We start from the raw sequence: 23,542 nt of genomic DNA on the forward strand, positions 1-23,542 counted from the left end.
CATGTATGAATAAGGAATGGCATTACATCTGCATATAGCATCGTACAGAAAGTTCATGGAATTGGGGGCCAGCCAGCCACTACTGCTGCTCTTATTCTTCAGGTGCGGAGAAAAGGGTCTGGGGAAATGGGCCTGCACCCACCACCCTCAACCTGCTTACACTTCTCTGAGGGTGGAGTGGAGTCAATGACTTGCTCTTATGCATGAGAAATGAGACCCATGAAACCACACTAACGTTCTAGCTCTGGTGCTGGGAGAGGAGGGGGCACGGTAAAGTGAGCTAGGAGGAGAGAAAATGGACAAGCGTGAGCAAGAGGATCAATGTAGGGAGAGAGGTGAAGAATAATATAGAGCAGGAGCTCCATGGACTTCCCCATCCCATGGGAGAAAAAGCAAAGCAATGTAGCAAAGCAAAAACAGACCTCCAAGGGTGGGCAGAGCCTAGGCATGCCAGATCCTCTTCTACACCCCTACCATTGGCCACATCTCAAAGGGGAACAGAGAATGAGTGATTCAATTTTTGACCCATCAAAAAAACAAAGAAGTTAAGTCTGACCTCTTTTTCTTCACCTACCACCCAGTAACAAGCTGCTAGCTCTAATTTGAGTGTTCCTGCCATCTCTCAGACTCACATGAAACTGGGGTTTTAGAAGTAATGGGTTTTTTAAAAAGAAAAATATCATTGAATCCATTAATTTTGAAACAAAAAGGTGGCCATACTTACACTTAATCAGAGTGATAATATGAGACTAAATTTACTATGTAAAGCAATTTTAGATCTTCAGTAAAAGCTGCTATAGAAGTATTATAAAATTTAAGAACATGGTCAAACATCTGCAAATGCCCTACTATATTCAAAATAAGTACACAAGATGGATAAATGAATTACAATGCATATTAAAATGGACTTAACAGCCTGTGCTGCAATGCTAACAGATCTCATCAGCTGACCAGGGTTGGGCTGGACAGGAGCCCTCCGTGGTATATCTTATTGCTGCAGAGATAAGTATAAGTGATTGAGTAGCTCGCATTCTTCCTTCAGAGTCAATACAAAACCAATACCCCATATGATATTGAAGGGCTCTACTGTTGGAGGTAGTTTCTTTCACAGATGAAAACTCAGATCCTCATCACTTCCAGTCTTAACAACAAGGATGCCAAATCCAGTGTCTTGTTCATATTTTAGCACTTTCTATATAACTAAATTCCCTATTTATTTTCACCTGAACATAGTAACACTACACATTTGTTTATGGTGGGAAGTGGAAAAAACATGCAATGTACTGTTAAACAGTTGACATATTCCATCTTATATCAGTGGCGAGTAGTCTGTAAAGTATAGAGTTGCTATAAACAGTTTAATATCCTGAGTATTCACCTTAGGAAGGAGCACCTCAAAACAGAATTACCATTTATTTCTCTCATGACAATTACCCAGTGTATGTTGGGAGTACAGGGAAGTTAATTATAATAGCTTGCATATTTAAAACAAAACCTTGCTGCTAGAAAAGATCTAGATATTAAAAATAAAGATGAATACATTTTCCTCACCAAAATTAACATTTAAAAAATAAAAAATCCAAGTTCCACTAGATTAAAATATTTAAGTATGTTTTAATAAATATTTACATTAGAATTGTCATATCATTACACATGCAAAGACAAAACTGATACCTTGTCAAACAAGTTTTGGCATTTAACAGTTTATCAATTGAGCTAACTGTTTGGATATTTTTTCAAGAGTTTTACTTGTCTTCTTGTTTTGTACAGAGAGCAAGATACTGGAACATATGTGGATATTTATAAATTTGTCTTGCTTGGTGTGCATGTATATAGCCTGTTGACAGCAGCAGATTGTAAAGGGTACATTTGGCAGATGTTTACTTCCTGTGCTGCCTAGCAAATTGTAGTAGGCATGTCTTGACATTCCACTGAATTCAAGGGAATGGCTGTATTAAACTGTAGCATACGAGTTGTAGGTGGGGTCCAATAGCCAATTAATTATCGTTAAGTATCATTTTGTGGATTTTGCTGTACTTTCCAGAAAAACAGATGTATTTACATGTGTAAAGCAGCCCACTACAAGATGAGGAACAAATTCTAGGATATTTACAGCTAGTACTGTGGCATAGTAATAGTAAAGTTTTTAACAAATTATTCTTAGTAAGAAAAACATGTGCATAATCCATTGAAGTCCCAGTCAAAGATAATAGTTGAAGACAAACTTTTGGACATCAACATTCCCTTTTTCGCTTGTTTTTTCTTTTTCTTTTTTGTTGATGTTGTTGTTCTTTCACCATCTTCTTTTAATCTTCCAGTAGCAATTCCAGTTCTTCTATAGGTACCCTTACTCTCAATTCTTTTTCAGTCATTAGATCTAGGGTCTCTTGCAGTTGATCTGGAAAATACTCTATTGCATCCATATACAGCACCTACGAATACAATTTAAAAATAAACATTTACTCAGCCATCTTTCTGTTCAAGAAAGAGGGACTAGACAGAAAGGAGTACATACAACTAGCAGATGCAACCAGCATTTCAGCATACATAGAGGAAAGAATCAAGATAGGGTGGCAATCCTGTAGTCAGGGGTATGGACTATAAATGACTAGGTCTCTCCTGTTTCTAAAACTATATTTCTTTTATTCAGCAACCAAATCTGAAATGTGCTGAAGTTCTTGAAGCTCCTTTTAATTTCAATGGGAGTCATAGGTGCTCGCCAATTTATTTATTTTCTGCTATTCTCTGAATTCCTTCTAATTTGTCTTTTACATATTTCTGCTACTGAAGTGCTCAGAATTAAACACGGAACTCAAAACACCATCTCTCCAGGGTCACAGGGAGGGGGATCATCTCCATGCTTTATACAATATGATTCCTCAACTTATGAAACTGAAAACTCCACTGGCCACTTTATTTATTTATTGTTTGCCCTGCAAATTCACCTCTCATTTGTAGTCAATCTTTAGTATCTTTTGACAGTAAGAGTTCCCTCAGTTTTCATTCTTTTTCCACATATGTATCATGGCTAATTACATCCTAAACTTTTCAAATTTATTTCTAAATATAAAAATCTTCATTCCTTGATGACCAACTTAAATTAAAACAAAACAAAACACTTACCTTTGCCCAGGGACAGTTCTGAAGGGCTTTATAAAACAGTCCTTTGCTCCTTTCTTTATTTCCTAGAGAAAACTGTGAGGGGGGAAAAAATCCATATTTCAAATAAATTGTGACTGCTGAAGTGATATTTTATGTCTTCTTAGAAGCAGAGAAACTACCACGCAAAAGTTCAGACAGAGTTTCCCTGGTGAGGAGTCCTTTACAAACAGATTGTATAATAGACATATATGTAATATGGTATATTATATTAATGGACTATGATATGAGCAATGCCTTTATGAGTTGTGAGTTATGAAGGGCCAACTCCTAAGTGGCGGAGTGAAACAGAAACATCAAAGAATGACAGAAAGAACCTGTTTGACTTCATTTGCAGGACAGCACTACTCTAATACCGCAGTCAAATGTTAGCATTAAGCAACTCCTAGCATGGAAGACCAGGGCTCCAAGGCAAGTACATTAGCAACTGAGCTATACTATCTTTTCCTGCTAATCTCTAAATACTCTGTCATCTTAACTTTTCTCTTTCCTTAAAAAAATAGAATATCTAATTGTTCCATTTCCAGAGTTTCCTCAATTCTAAATTTGCTAAGAAGTGCCCTCCATTTGTCCATACAATGTTAGTATACTGCAATTTGTACGCAAGTAATAATATTTACATGCACAACAATATTTGCATTTTATAAAGGGGTTACATGGGCAAATTCTATCACCTGCCTACAAAAGCGATAAGCCCACAAAAAATGTGTGTAGGAATGATAGTGCACATAGTTTCTCTCACACAGCAGGAGAAAGGGTTGAGGTCTTCTTGAAAATGTAGACCCTTTTGTTTGCAAAAATTAACTTTGCATCTGTGATAAATTTGGCAGGTCTAGCTATACAATTTATAAATTCTGTGTGAGATTATGAGCTCTCTATCTTTAGCAGACTACAAACTCCATTTTGAATATCTGGGGGTAGATGTTTCCTCTGTTGTACTTTTGCCTCCATAATGGACAAAAATCCCACGGGGGAGTGATACAGGGCTGACAATAAAGGTTCATTAACTCGGGATGATCCTCTATTCAAATATAAATGTAACTGACAACAGATTGACAAACCACTTCTGGGTGGGCGCCTGAAGAGGGCACCTGGCGACAAAGTCACCCGATAAGGATTTGAGGTGACCTGACAGAGACTAGACAGTGATTAAAAGGACAGGAGTTGAGTGATTTGAGATCTTTAGCCACTTTCACCAAGTATCCACACCTACTGTAAGCGCCAACAAAAAACCTTGCTGGAACTATTAAGAGCGAATTGGCCCAGTTTTATAGCACATTATCTTTACTGAAGAATCTTATCTGCTATTTACAAGAGCCATTTATAAAGCTTTCATCACGTCAATTCCAAGAGGTTATGTCATGTCTACATTCTCTATCTAGATAAGGAGCATGGAGAACTCCTCAATCAGTATGAAGAAAGTCGTGATCCAGACATCACCACACATGTTGAGACAGCTTGAATATTTCTAGAAGAGAGGAGAGCAGGTTAACATAGAACTAAACACCCTGAGATCCAGCCAAAGCCAGGGCATTAATCAGAAAACTTGGTGCTGCTCAGCAACCTCCAGCATAGTGCCAACACCCACTCTCTCCAAACAACATTGCTACCCACCTGATAAATGTTGCAAAGGCAGATAAGGACAAAAAGTTTGAAGGAGAGATGAAGAAATAATGACGGCACTAGAAACAGCATATACCTAAAACTGAAGACTTCAGCCTTTTGCCACAGATGAAACAGAAAGGGCGATCAGAACACTGAAAACACATGAAGCTACGGGCTTGGTAATATCTCAGCTGAATTCCTGAAGAACCTGGGAAAAACTAGCAAACACTGAGTAACCATTTTGCTATCAAGAAGAGACAACTAGAATTAGATGCAAGAGTCATCTAGAAGAATAAAAAGCTTAAGATCTTGCACAGGACCAAAGGTAATAAACAGTCTTGCCAAAACCTGAGAAAGGCAATTGAGTTGCAGCATATTACCACAACCCGATCTCTTTGTTAAGATTTGTGTACAAATTACCTGAAAGGCTTATCATTCAGAGAATTGCTCCCACCCCTTATCCTGAGTATAGATCAAGCAGGTTTCAGACCAAACCACAGTACCTGTGGTCAAGTGCTGGCACTCACTGCCTACATCAATGACTTCCAGACCAGGCAGAAGACAGGTGCAGTATTCCTAGACCTTGCTGCTGCATATAACACGATCTGCCATATAGTCTTAAGGTGCAAAATGTTATTGGCCCTACCATGACGGGCTGTCAGAGGTGTGGAACTGCTGCTGAGAGACCACCAAAACAATGGTATACCTCAGGCTCAGTTCTAGCATTGACACTTTTCAGCCTCTTCACAAATGACCTTCCCTACACCACAGCCAGGCCTTTTATCTACGCAGACAACATCTGTCTGGCAGTGCAGGACCAGGATTTCAGTCACCTAGACAAAGTCTTCCATGCAGATATGAGAAAATTGGCCCACTACTGTAAAAAAATGGAGACTCAAAGTAAGTGTCAAAGACCGTTTCCAGCTGTTTGCATCTAAACCATACATAAGGCCAACGAACAGCTCAACATCTTCCTGAATGGACTCAGACTGGACAACGACTTAATGTCTGTGTATCTAGATGTCACACTGGGCCACACCTGGACATGCAAGGAACACCTTACCAAGACCTCACTGCAAATAAAGACAAGAAACATCCTGATCAGCCAGTTATCTGGTTCAAACAAGGGAGACAATGCGAAATCACTAAAAAGTTCTGGGCTTTCCTTGTGCTATTCTGTAGAAGAATATTGCTACCCAATGTGGCTTAGCCCCTCTCACATAGGACTAGTGGATATGCAGCTGAATTAAACTATGTATGTAACTGGTACCATGAGACCAACCAACCTGGCCTGGCTGCCGGTCCTGCCCCTTCTGACATCAGTTGACAAGTCACCTTACAGAATCTGGGTCCATCACTGTTTACAGAGTGATCCACCAATCTACCATTTTAGCTCAAGGCACCCAATTTGGACAATTCCTTTTAAGGAACCTCGATGTCACCTGCAAGCAGCATACTAGGTGGCAAGAACAAGCTTCCAACATAGCTAGTGCCACACCATCTGTGGACAAAGCTTAATTGCTTCAGATTGAGTGATAAGATATACTTCTAGTGACTATAAGTAGGGCCTTCATGACTCCCCCCATTGGCACTGTGGCCAAGAAGATGTAGATCATATACTTGCAGGCTGCATCCATCAGCAAGGGCTGCCTGGTTTCCTCATGGACTTGCACAATGCCTTTCCCTCAGTTATTAAATGGTTAAGTTGCGTACACTGGAACGTCTATGTAAATGCAATTTCAACAATCACCACCAGCACAAGATATGAAAAGTTCCTGCAGGAACCTGAGTAGGAAGGGGAAGCCCTGCCTATCTGAACACAGATGGGTCCCCAAGAACTCCCAAAGGAAGGATGAACTAAAGTGAGCATTATTTTCAGGTTGTTTGTTGTTTTCTAGATGATCTGTACTTTGTGTATATCTTGTGCTTTAGTAAAGAATGCTTTAGAATTCTGTGCATTTAACAGTTACATCTACCACGAGCCCCTCTGGAAGTAGTAAACCAGAAGGCTCACACTTCTGAGTGGCGTTCTGGGAAAGGGTAGGTTCAAACTACAAGGGGAGATTGATAGCTAAGCACCGGTTCCAATGATGGGGCAGTGGGCTGTGTGATCTCAGTGGGGATGACAGAAGATCTGCACCCTGAGAGCATGCTCAGAGGCTGTAAGACTGTCCCTGTTCACTATGCCTGGGCTCTGTTTTAAGCCTCCGGAGTCTGAACAAACAGGATCTAGCAGCTGAATCCCCTCACAGCAGTCTGATGAGTGGCCAAGAGGGGGCTGCTCATCAGAACCTCTGACGGCACCTAGGTAAAGGAAGGTAAATCCTCTTCCTAGAAATACCAGCTTGGATATCTGATGGGGAAAGTACAGAACACACCAGCAGCACAGAGCTTTAAAACAGTTTTGAGTGCATTAGTTGGCTGGTCTCATTATTTGGTCATCATTTATATGTAAAGATTTTAATAGTTTCTTACAAAGGGATAGTTTGAATTGACCAGGTTTGAAAATAACTTTATGTAAAGGAAACTCTGTGGCAAATCTAGATCTAAACAATGCCTTCCTACACCAACAATTTACAAAGTTCCTTGGGGTCTTCAAGGAGCAAGAGATTTTTCAACTGTAAGTGATTTAACATTTTCACTTGGTTTCAATACATTAATGATTCTATTAAGATCAACAGGTTTCATGGTGAAGTGTAGGATTTCTATTTCACATAGATGAAATATTATTTGTAGATACCGATTGGGTTCTTTTGGGTCACTAAACCTTTTATACTGCACGGTGAGATTTACAAATGCTAGATAGCAACACACTTCATTTAGTTGTCACAACTGAGCACTAAAATTTACAGCTGCTGTTGTTCTGCAAACAGCTCTCAAAATATCATTCTGCCTCTAATTCTTTCTTAAAGAATAAATGGGATTTTAGGGGAAGGGGAATACTGATTCAAAATCCAACTGAATTACTGATTCTGTTAAAGATGGAGAAAGACCTTGTCGAAAATACTTAAGACTGAATGAACTAAACAAATCTCAAGATCTGATAAGATCTACAGGACTTTCTGGTGACACTGGACAGACATAACATTTACTTTTAAGTGGTAATATCTGCAGAGCTGAACATTACTAAATAATTGGTTTTACCCCTCAAGAAGCTTTTTGGTGCCATCAATGTTAGGTGAAGAATTATTATTGCGTCTTATTCTCATCTGACACCAATAACTCTTCCACAAGTGAAAGTGTAAGGATCACATTTTATCATAGGTAGCATTTTTATCATTCAGACACACATGGTACAAATGTCAAACCAATTTTTGTTTAGCGTTGGGGATGTGACACTGGCAGACCAGGTGCCAGCTCATGCCAAAGCCCAGGGCCTCATTGAGCACTGACAAATGTTTAGCTGGAAACCAGTCCAGCTTACCCATGGGTTAAGTTCAGAATAAAAAAGCCCCCCTTTATCTTCCTTTTCTGAAAAGCTTGATCCAAAAAGCTGGGGAATGGAACATTTAGAGCAGCGGTTCTCAAACTTTAGCAACTGTGGACCCTCATTTTGATTTTAAATTTTTCACGGACCCCCAAGCTCCCTGCTCAGCCCCAGGCCCTGCCCCCAATCCATCCTTTCCCCCAAGGCCCAATCCCTGCCCCACCTCTTCCCGTCCCTGTTCCACCCCGCCCCTCTTCCTGCCACCTCCCATGAGCGCGCCCCATCTCCGCTCCTCCCGCTCCCTCCCAGCATCTCCTGCACACCGCTGAACAGCTGTTCTCTGGCGTGCAGGAGGCACTGGGAGGGAGGGGGAGGAATTGACCAGCGTGGCCGGTGGCCCTGGACATGACTCGCAGACCCCTTGGAATACCCTCGTGGAACCCAGTTTGAGATACCCTGATTTAGAGAAATGATACAAGAGGGGCTCAGAGATCAGATCACTTTCAAAATAGAAAACGGGATGAAACTTTTTATAAAGAAGTGCCCAGCCCACAATGGCCACCTCAGCAGACATTTCCATTTTGACTTTACCAACAAAAACAAAATCTAATGGAGACATAACCATAATTATCGCATATAGCTAGTAAAGCAGCTACAGCTTAATCTTCAAGACCTTAAAGATCCTTATCCGCTGTGCTATCTAAAATAAACAGAGTTGACTTCTATAATTTTCCTATTTGTTCTTCCCCTTTCCTTAACTTCTGTCCACCTATCTTTAAACTGCAAGCTCCATAACAGGGACAGTCCATTCCTGAATGTCTGAAAAATGCCTACCACATTGTGGCCACTGCCATAAGCAAACAGTAATACTACTTAGTATCTCTTACTTGCTAAAACTATGTTGCAAGGACATTACAACTCTTCACTAAACCAACACAATTTAAATCAGCAGTTCTCAACTGGGGGGCTGCAAACAGATCTCAGGGGGTCTGCCAAGACCCACTGCCCCACAGGGGCCAGAGTCCCGAGCCCCGCTGCCTGGAGCTGAAGCCCGGAGCCCCACTTTCCCACTGCCTGGGGCTGAAGTTGAAAAACACCAAAGCTGCAGAAAACAACTGTTTTTCTGCATATAAAAGCCTGAGCAACTGAGTTTTGCAGGGGTCTGGGCAATTGCCCTGCTTGCTACAGGCCCCAGCTTTTACATGCAGAAAAACAGTTGTGACACAGGTGGGCAGTGGAGTTTTTATAGCATGTTGGGGTGAGCTTCAGTAAGAAAAAGGTTGAGAATCCCTGCATTTCCTCAAATATTCCCTTCTGTAGGAACTGATATGACTAACATGTGCACCAAACTTCAAAATGATAAATGTAAGCATCTTTCAACCCACCCATACCATATAGTGCCCACTGTTAACCAGAAATTCCAAATATGGTAAATATAATAAAATTAACCCCAAACACTGTTCTAATCTCACCAGAAAGTTCAAATACATTCTCCACAGCAATGGACAATGGGCACCATTTTCACTCTGAATTGCGTGTTCAAATAAAGCTTTTATCCGATTTGTTAACCCAGTTTCAGGAATTGTTGAATGTATTTCTCCAACATCTACTCTGAAACAGAAAAGCAAACAATATATACATGAGGTAAACAACTGTGTCCTTATACAAGAAGGCGAGAGTAATTTCACTGCTTCCATTCCACAGAAAATTGCACAAATGTATTAGGAACTTCATGCTGCTTTCTCTGTTAACATTTAGCGCTCTCAGATTAAACTGAATTGGAATATATGCTGGTCCAACTGGCATTTTAATATATAAATCAACAACAAAAAAACAATGAGGTATTTATTTTTCTTTGTGGAAAGGACGTCTGGCATATCAAAGTAATTATCACTCTAAACTCAGAGTTGAGAAAAATTATCATTTTTTCTAGGTTATAATATCCTAATTCAATGTAACCTGAGGGCACCTATGGATTCTAGTTTTTACCCAGCATGACATATTACTATTCTTCAGACATTTTAGCCTATATGTTAGAAGTAAATAAAACAAAGCTTTTAGCAACATCAACAATTGTAACACTTAAAAAAAAATCAACATATGCTCTCAAGATTATGCAACATATTTAAATTGTCTAATGTGTTCTGCACATTCTGTTCTGCATTCAGAAACATACTGAAGTATGAATAACAATAGTTTAAATAACTAATAAAAATAGTGTAATTAACACAGAATGCTGAAAACAGCACAAAAACATCAATGATCGGAGATTAAATATTTTTGACACCATTTAAGAATATTGTAGTCAGGCTCAATCACTTGTAGGTGCAAGTTTCCATAACGAATCACAAAGGAGTCTGGGGGGGGGGTGAATTAAAAGGCCAAAACAAAAACTTAAATTAAGAATAAGTTTGCATTCAACTAACTAGGCTGGGGGGTGCATTTAGCACATAAACAAACTATAACTAGCCTATAAAAAAAAAAGTTAATGACCTTCAATTTTGCTAGCTCCTTCTCTGTTCTCTAGAAATTTCTCAAAATACATCTTTAGCAAACCTAAAAGAGCAAATAGAGTTTGTAGAGGCTAAAAAGAATCTTTAAAAAGAGCAGAGATTTTATTTATTGAATTCCTCTTATTCCTCATTAGTTGGGGCATTCAACATATTTTATGCATAATTAATCATTTGTATCTTTGTCCTGTAATAGGAATTTATACAAATGGATAATACAATCTGCACAAAGGTGTCTGGGTTAAAGATGACTTCATTCAGGAAAGAATGAAATACTGCAGGGAAAGTAATCTGACCAAAGGCAAACACCAACAGCACAGAGCTGCAATCATCCATTTTTTAAAAGCTTGTAATATTTTGATCTCTTCTCCATTACAGCACCAGGTCTCCTTGATCTCTCTCTGCGCTGCAGTGATACAAATTAAATCACTTAATGCGTTCAGATGCTGTAAAATGAGCATTGTGGGCTTTTCATTTATTAAAACAGTCCAGCTAGCATACTAGGCAATTTTTTGCTCACTATCAAAGACCTGAGAATTGCCCCGTCCTCTTTTAATGTCTGAAGGAAGAAGGCATGGGCTATTCTCAAATTTCCACCAATGAGCAAAGATTAATCTGATATTTATGATAATTAGTCATCTGCTGATTTAAAGAGACTTCTCGTTACAATAGTCAACATACAGTATCCAGACTGCAACCAACAGCAAGTTCTAAATTGCAACATGCTGTCTTCCTTTACATTTTATCACAAACTATTACAATTTATGACTTCATTATACTGACAGCTCAAGAACAAGACTGTCACTTGTGTGGTTTGAGAAATGTTTGAGGGCAGTGTGATCCAGCAGAAAGAATATGGGACAAGAGTCAGGAGATTTACATTTTATTCATGATTCTGCCACTGATTCACTGAGAGATCTTGAACAAATACCCTCTCCACTTTTACAGATGAGGAAACTGAGGTTTGAAGATAATGACAGTACCCACTCTCCTTAGTAAAGTGATTTGATAGCTACAGATGAAGAGTGAAGTGGACAGTATTACTGTCTGGAGTTCTATTACCTCTGAACATTCTCGACAAGCTTCTTTCTCATCTCCTCTGCTTGGATTGCAAACAGCCACGGCTCTAGGGACTTAGTAGACCTTGTGACACTATCAAAAAATCTTCGTGCTTTGCTAGCATTGTGAGACTTGCTTTGGATCTGGATATATGACCTCCAAAGAGACTGGTTGCTAGGATACAGCTTCAAAGCCTCCGTTAGTGCCTCTCGCAGTGGATTTAAAGGGTAAATGCTAACTTTCATATGGTACCTGAGTAAATTTGTGTGCATGAGTGTGACAGCTTCAAGAGCAGTGGGGAAATTATGAATGCCAAGATTTTCTCCAATGCTTTCAAACTTTTGTGAAGTAGAACCTTTAAGCTTTTCAGAAATACGTCTACATATTAATACAGCAGCATCAATCCCAACAGTCAAATACTGGAAAAGTGCATAACAACCAACTAAACTAACCAGTTGGCTAGAACTGCTGGCCTGATCCCAGTTAGAGACTGGACTTTCATTTAAATAATCTTGCAACGCATGCTCATATGCCTTCCGAGCTTTCAAGATATTCACAGATAGCACTTGCCCAGTATAAGGTACATATGGCCCACTTTCAGCCAGTTTGGTCAATATATGTAAAGCACGTGACATAACAGTTTCCTCCAAACTCTCTAGTAGCTCCACTTCCAGTGAAGCATAAAGCAGGCTTAGATTACAGAGTTGGATATTTCTCATTCCTTCAGTGCCTGCCAAGCAAAGAGCTGTATCAAACACTTTTCTAGCATCTTCAGTGTTGCCAAGTAACCATTCCAAGTAAGCATACAGTTTCCAGAGGGAAAGGTTGTTTCGGTTTTCAGATGCCTTAAGGAGATTCTTGGCTAGTTTTTTGCTTTTCTTTCCCTGTGACTTCAGTTTCTTCTTGTTTTTTGCTTGGAGACACTGAACAACCTGCATGTAAAATTGACAGAATAAAATTCGGAGGGGGGGAAAAAAAAAAAAAAACCCAACCCACAGTTGTATTTGGGTTCATTGTTCTATTTCTGTATTCTTCAGCATCACTAGCCCATTAAAGATTACTGCGTCAACAGCATTCCCCATAGGCACAACCACTGGGAGGACGAGAGGAAAAAAATACCCTCACCACCTTAGCTTCGCTCTCATGCCAAAAAAATTAATCTGTTTCCCTCCCCGTGCTGGGCCACCAGCCAGCTCATGTCATATGTCACTTATACTGCAGGGAGTGGTTGTATGGAACAGAGAATCAGCAAAGAGAAACTGAGGCCTTCTCCACACCAGGATTTTTAGCCACCAGTGCAGCTACACTGCTGCAAGCCTCTATCGTAGACTCAGAGTGAGAGTGTAAATCCATTACTTACCAATGTGCTTTACTATGGTTTGAAACTGCGATAAGATATACCAATGCATCCTACCTACAACGAGGGATCTGCAGTAGTACCTTCACTGGTGAAGCTACACCAGAGGCTAAAAACCCCTTTGTAGGCCTAAAAAAGACTGAATCCTTTGCCAAGTGTCAGATCTGTTTACTGCAGGTGAATACCACTCCCTATCAAGCTGCCTTCACATGCATTCCACCCATATTAGTATTTCATGACAGGCAATTTGGGAAGACTTTGTAAAGTGCTGAAAATGTTATTACCATTTAAAGCAAAGAAACTCTTTCCTCTGTCCCAGTATTTGTCAACCTCTCAAAAATATACCCAATTTATATAAAGCAACAAAGAGTCCTGTGGCACCTTAAAGACTAACAGATGTATTGGAGCATAATTTTCGTGGGTGAATGCCCACTTCAATTATATACAGGTTCATCATTCTTATTGATACATTTTTTATTCTTATAATAAATTTAAAGGGGATTGTAAAAAAAAAAAAAATTATTTTTTTTTACTTTGAATAAGGGGTCACCAACCTGAAATGGTTGAGAAAACACTACTCTATACAGTCAGACACAATCATGGCTAGTAGAATTAAAACTGAATTACATGATCAGATTCTACTTTCCAAATGATACTATACTATTTTTTCAACAATGTAATGTGAGTAGCGAGTTTCCTCGTTAAGTACTCAGGTACCATATCATTCAGGCACCCAGCTAAGTATTATACAAAATGCCTTGGTAGATTAGATTTCATAGGAGCTCTTGCCTCACTAACTATGCATCTTGTATAACCATCGCTTATGGACTCTCTCTAGCATACACAAAGTATTACACAGTAATAGACAATGTAATGTATCTAAGAATGTAGAAAAATTATACTGTTTTTCAAAGAATAACATGTTATTGTGTAATTATAGACTATTGTGATATATATGCATAAGTGAACAGAGTTAAAGCTGAGTACACCACCTTAACTATAGCTTTTCCTGACGTTTGAGTGCTCAACCTCCACTTTATCTTAATGTTGCTTATTTTAATGGTATAAAAAATGTACACAATAAAACTATAAGCCACACTGAGAGACAGTGCACAAATACTTAATTACCTTTGAGATTTCATATTGTAGCCAACAGACAGAAAGGTGTGACTTTTCCTTTCCTGAAAACAACGGCAATATTAAATGAAAGACATTCTGTATGAACTCCTCTCCTTCCTTACAGTGTCCCATGCGCTGTCTCCCTCTGGTCATTGTGTCCATATGGCCAATACTATTGACTCCAGAAAGCAGTGAGTCAAAAGAAGTCAGTGGCTTTTCAGACTGCCCAGTGTCAAAAATATTGTTCTCATCCATAGCGATATAGAGATTTGAAGGAAAGAGACTACACCCACATGGGACTCCCACAAATTGCAGAAATGAGTATAGCAGCTGAAACTGAAGATCTGGACTAGAAAGTCTGATTAAAGATGGCCCAAGATCATCAAACAATACCTAGAAAAAGGAATAAAATAGTTAATTTAATTAAAATTCAACCAAATAAGTCTATAATTTATCAAGCAGCTTTCTGAGTTAAATATTTTCAAAAATGAATATGAAATGGTGATGGAACTTGATTCGAATTAAGAAAAACAAGGCAAATTAGACGAGTAATAGCCCCCTTCCAGAGAAGGCTGTGGGCCCAATCTGCAGATAATAGACTTCTATAGTTCTGGATTACTAAAAGGATTGCAGGATCTCCAATGACCTCTTCAAGAAACTTATATACAGAGGTCCAAAAGGAATAATTTAAAAATTATTCCTTATATTGTTTTACTTGTCTTTACCTTGATGCTAATGTCTGATCACTTATTCTAACTATATTTTCTTTGTCTAAAAATCTAACTTTCCTCTCTCTATTTGCATGGGTTTCAGTTTTACTTATTTCTTCTGGTTCTATAATAAAATTATAATTGATTATATGTATCCCAGTAGTGCATAGAGCCCAAGACCCCATTGTGTTAGTCATTGAACAAACAGACTGTCACTGCCCCAAAGAGCTTGCAATCTAAGTGTAAGAATATAGTATCTTATATAAAATAACTAACTACTCCGGGTGATTATTTACTTTTTGTTAGTTTGTTTTTTCCCCCATGTTCTCAAGTCAGATGCTTATTTTATAAGTGGTCAGCTTTCAGGCAGCAAAATGGTCTTTCAGTTTGCTCATTTAATAAGGAAGTCTTTTTTTCTAAATGCAGGTTTTATTAACCACTGTACAGTGCATCTCAGAACGTTTATAAAGATTAAATCTCACAAGACTTCCATTTTACAGATGAGCAAAAAAAAATCAAGGAACAGAGAGGTCAAATGACTTGTCCAAAGTCAGACAAAAGAGCCCACAGGACAGATATGCAAATACAACACAGAACCAGTCCGACACTTGAACTTTACTGAAACATAAGTGATTGAGTTACTGTCTATGTGTCTGTTCCTCTGTAGAAATGCAATGGCAAGCAATGAGGTGGGATGTATGTGGAAGTGGGAGTGGGATGTGGGAGGGGAGAAACAGAGAGCACAAACAGCTTGAGCTCCTTCCCTCACCTGGTACAACTCCAAAGGCAGCCACAAGGCTCCATGCAGCTCTCTTTGAGAACAGGGGCTGACTAGCAATGATAGCAGCTCTACGCTCCTCAACATATGCACATGACCAAGGGGACTGCGGACATGGAGTGTCACTAGTACCAGGAGGCAAGTACCGAGGGAGGTGAGTGCTACACCCTTTAAAGAAAAATGTATGGTATTATGATTGCTACTCCTTCCAGGCAAAGAGCCTCCCAGCCACTATTGCTTAGTGCTTTGTTTCTGCATACCTGCACACCAAGGAGCAGAAGAATGGTATTAACAAGGCAATAGCCAAGTTCACTGTCTATTTAGAACCCTTTGGGCAACAGTAAAATTGCCAAAATCACATCAGTTTCATGCTGCTTGAAAAAGCAATGCATGACAGAGGCAGGTACTCAGCTATTCACAAGGAATGAGAACACAACTGGAAGAATGGTAAAGAGGCTGTGGGAGAGGCAGAGTAACGGACACCCTCCCCATTTCTTACAGCAATTAGGGAGGTCTGGAAAGGAGAGGAGAGACAGAAAGATTACTTACCTGTACAGTAAATGGAGTTCTTCAAGGTGTTTCATCCCTATGGGTGCTACATGTGAGGATTTGCATGTGCCTATGCACTCTTGATCAGAGATTTGTGTCATCAGTCCATGGGTCCACGCTTGCACCCTACACATTCTCATGCTCTTATATAAGGGTACAAGAAGGGGTGGACCCACCACCACTCCAGTTCCTTTTCAACCATAAAGTCCAAAGCAGAGGGGAAGGAGAGTGGGTAGTGGAGCACCCATACTTCCTATCTTTCCTATGTAGTGGGATAGTAATGGCAGTTTTTCAAAGAGACAACTTTCTCTAACTGTTTTTCCTTTAGACTTGCTTCCCAAGGGAACTTACCTACCAACCCCCTGAATTTGCTAAAGTCTGCCTTCTTGAAATACATGGTCTTTATTAAGTATCAGAGGGGTAGCTGTGTTAGTCTGAATCTGTAAACTGGGACTCTCTTTTTGCCCCAGCACCCCCACGAACATGATACAGTTATGCAGTGATCTGGAAGCCTACTTTCGCCGCCTCCGACTCAAAGAATACTTTCAGGATAACACTGAACAGCGCACTGATACACAGATACCCTCCCACCAACAACACAGAAGAAGAACTCCACGTGGACTCCTCCTGAGGGTCGAAATGACAGTCTGGACCTATACATAGAATGCTTCCGCCAATGTGCACAGGCAGAAATTGTGGAAAGACAACATCGCTTGCCTCATAACCTAAGTCGTGCAGAACGCAATGCCATCCACAGCCTCAGAAACCACCCTGACATTATCATCAAAGAGGCTGATAAAGGAGGTGCTGTTGTCATCATGGACAGATCTGACTACCAGAAGGAGGCTGCCAGACAACTCTCCAATACCAAATTCTACAGGCCACTTTCCTCAGATCCCACTGAGGAATACACTAAGAAACTGCACCATCTACTCAGGACACTCCCTACACTAACACAGGAACATGGTCTTTATTGTGCTGTCTTCCCTCCTACCATTCCTTAGAATCATGAACTGTATCATTTCATGATCACTTTCATCCACGCTGCCTTCCACTTCCAAATTCTCAACCAGCTCTTCCCTAGATTTGATTTTGACAAATAGAAGAGCCTCTCCCCTAGTGGCTTTCTCCACCTTCCAGAATAAAAAATGGTCTCCAATACTGTCAAGATTCCTTCCCCACTCTGAAGTTTAGAGTACAGATATGGGGACCTGCATGTGAACCTCCAAACTGAATTACCAGCTTAGATCTAGTTTTGCTGCCACCACTCCCAAGTACTAACTCCCTTCCCTGGGTTGCCTTGAGAGACTTCTCCACCAATTTCCTGGTGAACACCGATCCAAACCCTTGGATCTTAAAACAAGGAGAAATTAACCATTCCCCCTCCTTTCCCCCACCAATTCCTAGTGAGTCCAGATCCAATCCCCCTGGATCTTAAAACAAGGAAAAATCAATCAGGTTCTTAAAAAGAAGGCTTTTAATTAAAGAAAGAAAGGTAAAAAATCATCTTTGTAAAATCAGGAAGGAAAATAACTTTACAGGGTAATTAGATTTAAAGAGCCCAGAGGAACCCCCTCTAACCTTAGGTTCAAAGTTACAGCAAACAGAGGTAAACCCTCTAGCAAAAAGAGGTAAACCCTCTAGCAAAAAGGAACATTTACAAGTTGAGAAAACAAAGATAAACCTAACACGCCTTGCCTGGCTGTTACTTACAAGTTTGAAATATGAGAGACTTGTTCAGAAAGATTTGGAGAGCATGGATTAATGTCCAGTCCCTCTTAGTTCCTAGAGTGAACAACCCCAAAACAAAGAGCACAAACAAAAGACTTCCCCCCACCAAGATTTGAAAGTATCTTGTCCCCTTATTGGTCCTTTGGGTCAGGTGTCAGACAGGTTACCTGAGCTTCTTAACCCTTTACAGGTAAAAGGATTTTGGTGTCTCTGGCCAGGAGGGATTTTATAGTATTGTACACAAGAGGGTTGTTACCCTTCCCTTTATAGTTATGACAAATACATTCCAAGAACTTGTTGGAAATCTGTGCTTTGCTGTGTTATTTTCCCAACAGATGTTTGGCTAGCTGAAGTCCCCCATCACCACCAAGTCCTGTGCTTTGGATGATTTTTTTTTTTTTTAAATAAACTAAGCCTCATTCACCTTCTCTTCCTGGTTAAGTGGTCTGTAGTAGATCCCTACCATGACATGACACTTGTTTTTACTCCTTTTATCTTTACCCAGAAACTTTCAACAAGTCTGTCTCCTATTTTCATCTCAATCTCAGTCCAAGTGCATACATTTTTGATATCAAAAGCAACACCTCCTCCTTGTTTTCCCTGTCTGTCCTTCCTGAGTAAGCTGTACCTTTCTATACCAATATTCCCACCAAGTCTCTGTGATACCAACTATGTCATAGTTGCGTTTATTAACTAGCTTTTCCAGTTCTTCCTGCTTATTCCCCATACTTCTCACATTAGTATATAGACATCTAAGATACTGATCTGATTTTCCCCCTATGTTCTCTCTTGTCTCTCCTTTATCCCTGCTATAATGGTCCATGTTCCCCCCAGTTTCCGACCCTTCTCCCAAGTCTCCAGAGGATCCACAGGTGCCAGTGTTCTTGGTGAGACCTCAAGGTGCACTTCAAGGGAGGAAGGGTGGAAAGAGAAGGTGGTGGAATTCTGGACAAACACATCTGAGTCCAGAAAGTGTCCTTACCCATGTCCAGTGGATGAGCAACAGGTGTCAGTACTTTGAGTCAAGGAAGGACAGGCAACCGCATCAGTAATGACAGCCGAGCCTTCATAGAAGGGTGCGGTGGTATAGTACCAGATGGTAATGTCAATACGCGCGGGAAAATCCTCTCAGTAGCCCTCAGCAGAGGTGATTTGGGTTCTTCCAGGATTCGAAGGTCTTCATGAAAGAGGATCCTGGATGGTACCAGAGAATCTGGGTACTGTGTTTCGGGAGTCATCATATCGAGAGATACCTGGAATGGGAGCGAAGTACGGTCCATGTGCTCTCTCTCATGACCTGAGCACACTGACACCAAGACTCAGGACTCAGTCATCATCCTGAGTCTTCGACGAATCCTTTTGTTTAGAAGCCTCCCATTCTGGTACCAACACTGGTACTGCACAAGGCTTCTCAGTACGCATTATGAAACTGTACTGGGATTTCAGTACCAGAGGAGGGAAAAGCCTTAATGGTACCTATACTGGGACATGAAGTCTCCTTGTTCCCTAGTTAGAGGGTGACTTTCTCCCTTATCTTGGTATCTTTCTCAGGGAAATGGGGTCTCTTCTTTTCAGATGTTCTTGAAGACTCTGAAGGCTCCCCTCCCAGGTCTTTGGTTATCGAGCAGAGGCTTGGGCAGCCACTGGAGCATTCTGAGCAGTTGAGGCAGTTGAACAATAGGAGGGACTCAGACCCTGCAAGTCTCAGGGAATATTCTATAAGAAGTTGTTTCAATCAATTCGCCTTCAGCTTTCTGGATATGCTGCTGATCAGATGCTACACTTGGAGGGGACATGCGCCTCTTCAAGGCAGCTGGAATGCCCCTTGCTGACAGGGAAGGGCCTGTGGCAGGTCTGGCAAGGTTTGAAGCCCAGGATCTTTGGCATAATCTATGAAGAAAGGCCATGGAAGGAGAGGAGCTGAGTGGAACAGGCAAAAGAATACTGAGAGACAAAGACACCCCCCACGCTCCCAAAAAAGCACAAAGCTGTGCTAAATTAAAACAAGAAAATGATGAAATAAAGAAAAAAAAGAGGTCAGCAAACTGGGTCAGCAGGCTAGCAGACACAATGACGCTCCGTCTCAAGCCACAGGTGGTTGAGAAGGAACTGCAGTGGCAGAGCATCCGCCCCTTCCTATATACTCTCATATCAGAGCAAGAGGATATGTAGGGAGCAGGCATGGAACCACAGACACTGCTGACAAAAATCTCCTGACATGAAGAAACAATAGTGAGGATAATTTGAAGAAATTCCTTTTCCCTTAGAGCAGCTACAGCAGTAGAAGTTTAAAATTTGTACGACACCTACTAGCGAGAGGTTACTATAAAGGTGGAAGCCTTCAAGCAGGGGTAGAAGTCTCAGCACCTTCTTCCTTTCAAGCACGTGAAATGACAAGGGTACTGGGCTCATAAGCAGAGTATGGCCTCTAGATCTTGCTGAGAAGCGCGTCCCCCCCTCCCATCCTTGTCTTTTGCAACTTCCTTGGTTAGGAAGTTTTCAGAACCCACAGCAGGGGCACCTTAACTATTTCACCCCAGGCGGTGTCAGGAATAGATCAACAGGAACACAGCAATTCCATCTGATAAGATTAATGAAAGTAAGCGTGCGCTATCTAAAACTGCAGTTTATTAGATTTAAGCACACACAGACATAAGCAATAGGTTTAGCACATCCCAGATATTTACTTATTATCTGGAATAGTATTGAGTAATTAACAGCAGGTTTGCAGTTGCCAGTTGCTCACCCAATGGGGAGAAAAGGTGTCCGGAAAAAAGTCTCTCAAGATGGCTTCAGAGGACTGCTCCAAAGTACACTCTATTATCTAGACTTTTTATAACTAACTTCTATAAAACACATATGTCATGATGACCCCTATTAGATCATTACTTTTCCTAACTTTCAACAAACTTTCTAATATCAGAGGTGTCCAGACTCAAGGTCTTCCTTCCACCAAGGTTTTCAGTCTCAGTTGTTTATTTTCCTCTCCCCTCCTCGCATTCGGATTAGCAAAACTGCCAGTAGTTTTGACCTTGCTTCTGAAAGCCAGTCTACAAACTAACCCTTAACTATGTGGTGTTCTATTTCATTAATTCATGGTGGCTGAATGAACATAATATGGTTGCAATTAGCTTGATCACATTCTGGGGTACACACAACCCTCAAATCCAGGGCAACACCTTGACTATAGAGATTATGGTTTGAGGTCTGGTAAGTTTTTCAAGCCTTGACTTATAAAACTGTAGGGACAGTTCAAGCATGGTCGTGATTTTATGAACAAGAACTTGTCTGCAAAAGGATTGGACTGGGAACACCACCACACTTCTGAAATGCCACCACAGAGCTATCACTCACCACTGACATAGGTTGGATATAAACCAATGACCTACAGGTCAAAGGCTCCCACTACCAATCCCTAGGGCAGAGTTTTTCAAACTGTAGGGCACAATAAAAAAAAAATCCAGCCAAACCTTGCAGTAGCTAGGACCCAGAGACAGTCTGAGGAGAGAAGGAGCAGCACATTCCACCCCCACCCCTAACCCACAGCAGCTCCTCCCTTCTCGATGCCTGCACTATGCTCAGCTCCAGGGGAGGTGAAGCAGTATGTCCGATAGGCTTTGGTGCCAACAAGATAGCTCCAGCTTTGTGAAGTAGCATAGTTCTGGAGCTAAACAATAAAAGGGAGAAGCATCACCTCAACCCCCATGCCGTTTCCTAGTTCCACTAGTCTTCCACTTCCTTCCGGGAACTTCCCTCCCCGCAACATAATATCTGATCTCCATGAGCCCCATCAGCCTACCCTCACCAACCAGTACCTCCTCACTCCCTGGAACAATCTTACCTCAAGCCCATCAGTCGGTTTTGGGAGGGACTTCATGGCTCCCAGCAAGAAACCACTGGTGAATTTTCAGTCCCACCCAAGTAAAAAAAAAAAATTTTTCAGAACCACTGCCCTAGAGATATCCAAGACCTTCCAAAATTATTTGTTGTTTAAAACAATTATGCATGGAGTCCTTGACAGATTAACTTAAATGTAAAGAAATCACACACACGGACACACTCTTATATATCACAATGACCTGTCTCTCTGGGTCTTCACAATCTTCTTCAGTCTGCTTTTTAGTTTTGTCAGGTCGCCAAGGCAGCCAATGCCTTGTTTCACGGGAACATTCAATGTCCAGCCAAATTTGCCATTTAGGTAGAGTTTTATCCTTTATTTCTTGATCTTCATCTACATCTTCCTCATCCTCATCTACAAAATAAACAAACAAAAAACCCAGACACTAAAATTTTAAGTCACCCATCCAAAAACTTACTTCATATGTACAGAAAGTGTTTTAAAAATGAAAAGCACTAGCTGTATGCAAAGTATTACTATGGAATTAAACATTACAAATTAAAATTGGTATCATTGTTTTAAACTAACTGATATTTTCAATGACTGTTTAATTTTACATGCATTAGATCTTGCCAATGCAATTAAATACTTCTCAGATTAAAAATATTCACTGAACCTAAAATCCAAGTATTAGAATCAGACTAGTTTTATAACGTACAGCAGGATTTTAGATGGTTAAAAGCTTTTTTTTTTTTTTAACCTGTGATTTCAATTCCGTTTGGAAAAATGTGTAACCTAACACTAGGATTGCAGGGGAGATTTTTCAAAACCATGGGGTTAGCTGCAGTTTTTAGAGGAAAATTGCCATTCCTCCAGCCCACCCTCACAAAACTACTGTAGCACCAACTCTAAGCTCTTGTTCCTGTCATCTAGCATTGACTGAAACTCAACTCTCTCCCCCACACTTCAGATAAAACAGGTAATGATGAGACCTTCAGTCCCTGTACTCTCTCCTTGAACCTATACTCTCCACTTCAACCAGCTCTTTCATGAGAAACAGCAGCACTCCCTTAAGCCTTGGCTACACTTGAGAGTTACAGCGCACTAAAGTAGGGTTACCATACGTCCGGATTTTCCCGGACATGTCCAGCTTTTTGGGCTCCAAATCCCTGTCCGGGGGGAAATCCCCAAAAGCCGGACATGTCCGGGAAAATCGGGACATGCGGGGCCGGCCGTGCCAGGGGCTGGGGGCGCCAAGCGCCGGCCATGCCGGGGGTGCCGAGCGGGCTGGGGGTGCTCGGCCGGGGGCCGGGCCCGGGGCCAGCACCCCAGGGCCCGAGCCGACCCAGGCTGGAGACGCGGGGGGGGCCAGACTGGGCCGTGCCTCCTCCCCCCACACCCCCCTTACCTGCTTCAGGCTTCCCGCGAATCAAATGTTCGCGGGAAGCAGGGGAGGGGACGGAGACTTTGGGGAAGGGGCGGAATTGGGGCGGGGGCATGGGCGGGGCCCCATGGAGTGTCCTCCTTTTGGAGGCTCAAAATATGGTAACCCTAACTAAAGCCGCCTACAGCGCTGTAACTCACTCCCCATCCACACTGGCAAGGCACTTACAGCGCTGTATCTCCGTGGCTACAGCGCTGCAGGTACTCCATCTCCCCGAGAGGATTAACAGCTGGTGTGGAGTGGCTGAGACGCTGGT

General features: G+C 41.2%; 1 protein-coding gene across 11 annotated transcripts in view; it reads right to left on the reverse strand.

The window, feature by feature from the left end:
• Window positions 1–1,396: 1,396 nt before the first annotated feature.
• The window catches only part of NRDE2 (NRDE-2, necessary for RNA interference, domain containing), a 71,834-nt gene continuing 49,688 nt past the window's right edge, over window positions 1,397–23,542 (reverse strand). For 3 of the 11 annotated variants that reach the window (XM_005285386.5, XM_042858598.2, XM_065595589.1), the window contains 6 exons: window positions 22,084–22,256; window positions 14,246–14,629; window positions 11,764–12,692; window positions 9,664–9,802; window positions 3,124–3,195; window positions 1,397–2,432 (listed from right to left, as the gene is read on the reverse strand). In XM_005285386.5, coding sequence (XP_005285443.3) covers window positions 2,307–2,432; window positions 3,124–3,195; window positions 9,664–9,802; window positions 11,764–12,692; window positions 14,246–14,629; window positions 22,084–22,256 — 1,823 coding nt within the window. In that variant the 3' untranslated portion in view covers window positions 1,397–2,306. The remainder of the gene's footprint in view (window positions 2,433–3,123; window positions 3,196–9,663; window positions 9,803–11,763; window positions 12,693–14,245; window positions 14,630–22,083; window positions 22,257–23,542) is intronic. The other 8 variants (XR_010601131.1, XR_010601130.1, XR_010601129.1 and 5 more) reach the window with 8 other exon arrangements.

This window comes from Chrysemys picta, chromosome 4 (assembly GCF_011386835.1).
Source record: "Chrysemys picta bellii isolate R12L10 chromosome 4, ASM1138683v2, whole genome shotgun sequence".
NCBI classification, from domain to species: Eukaryota; Metazoa; Chordata; order Testudines; family Emydidae; genus Chrysemys; species Chrysemys picta.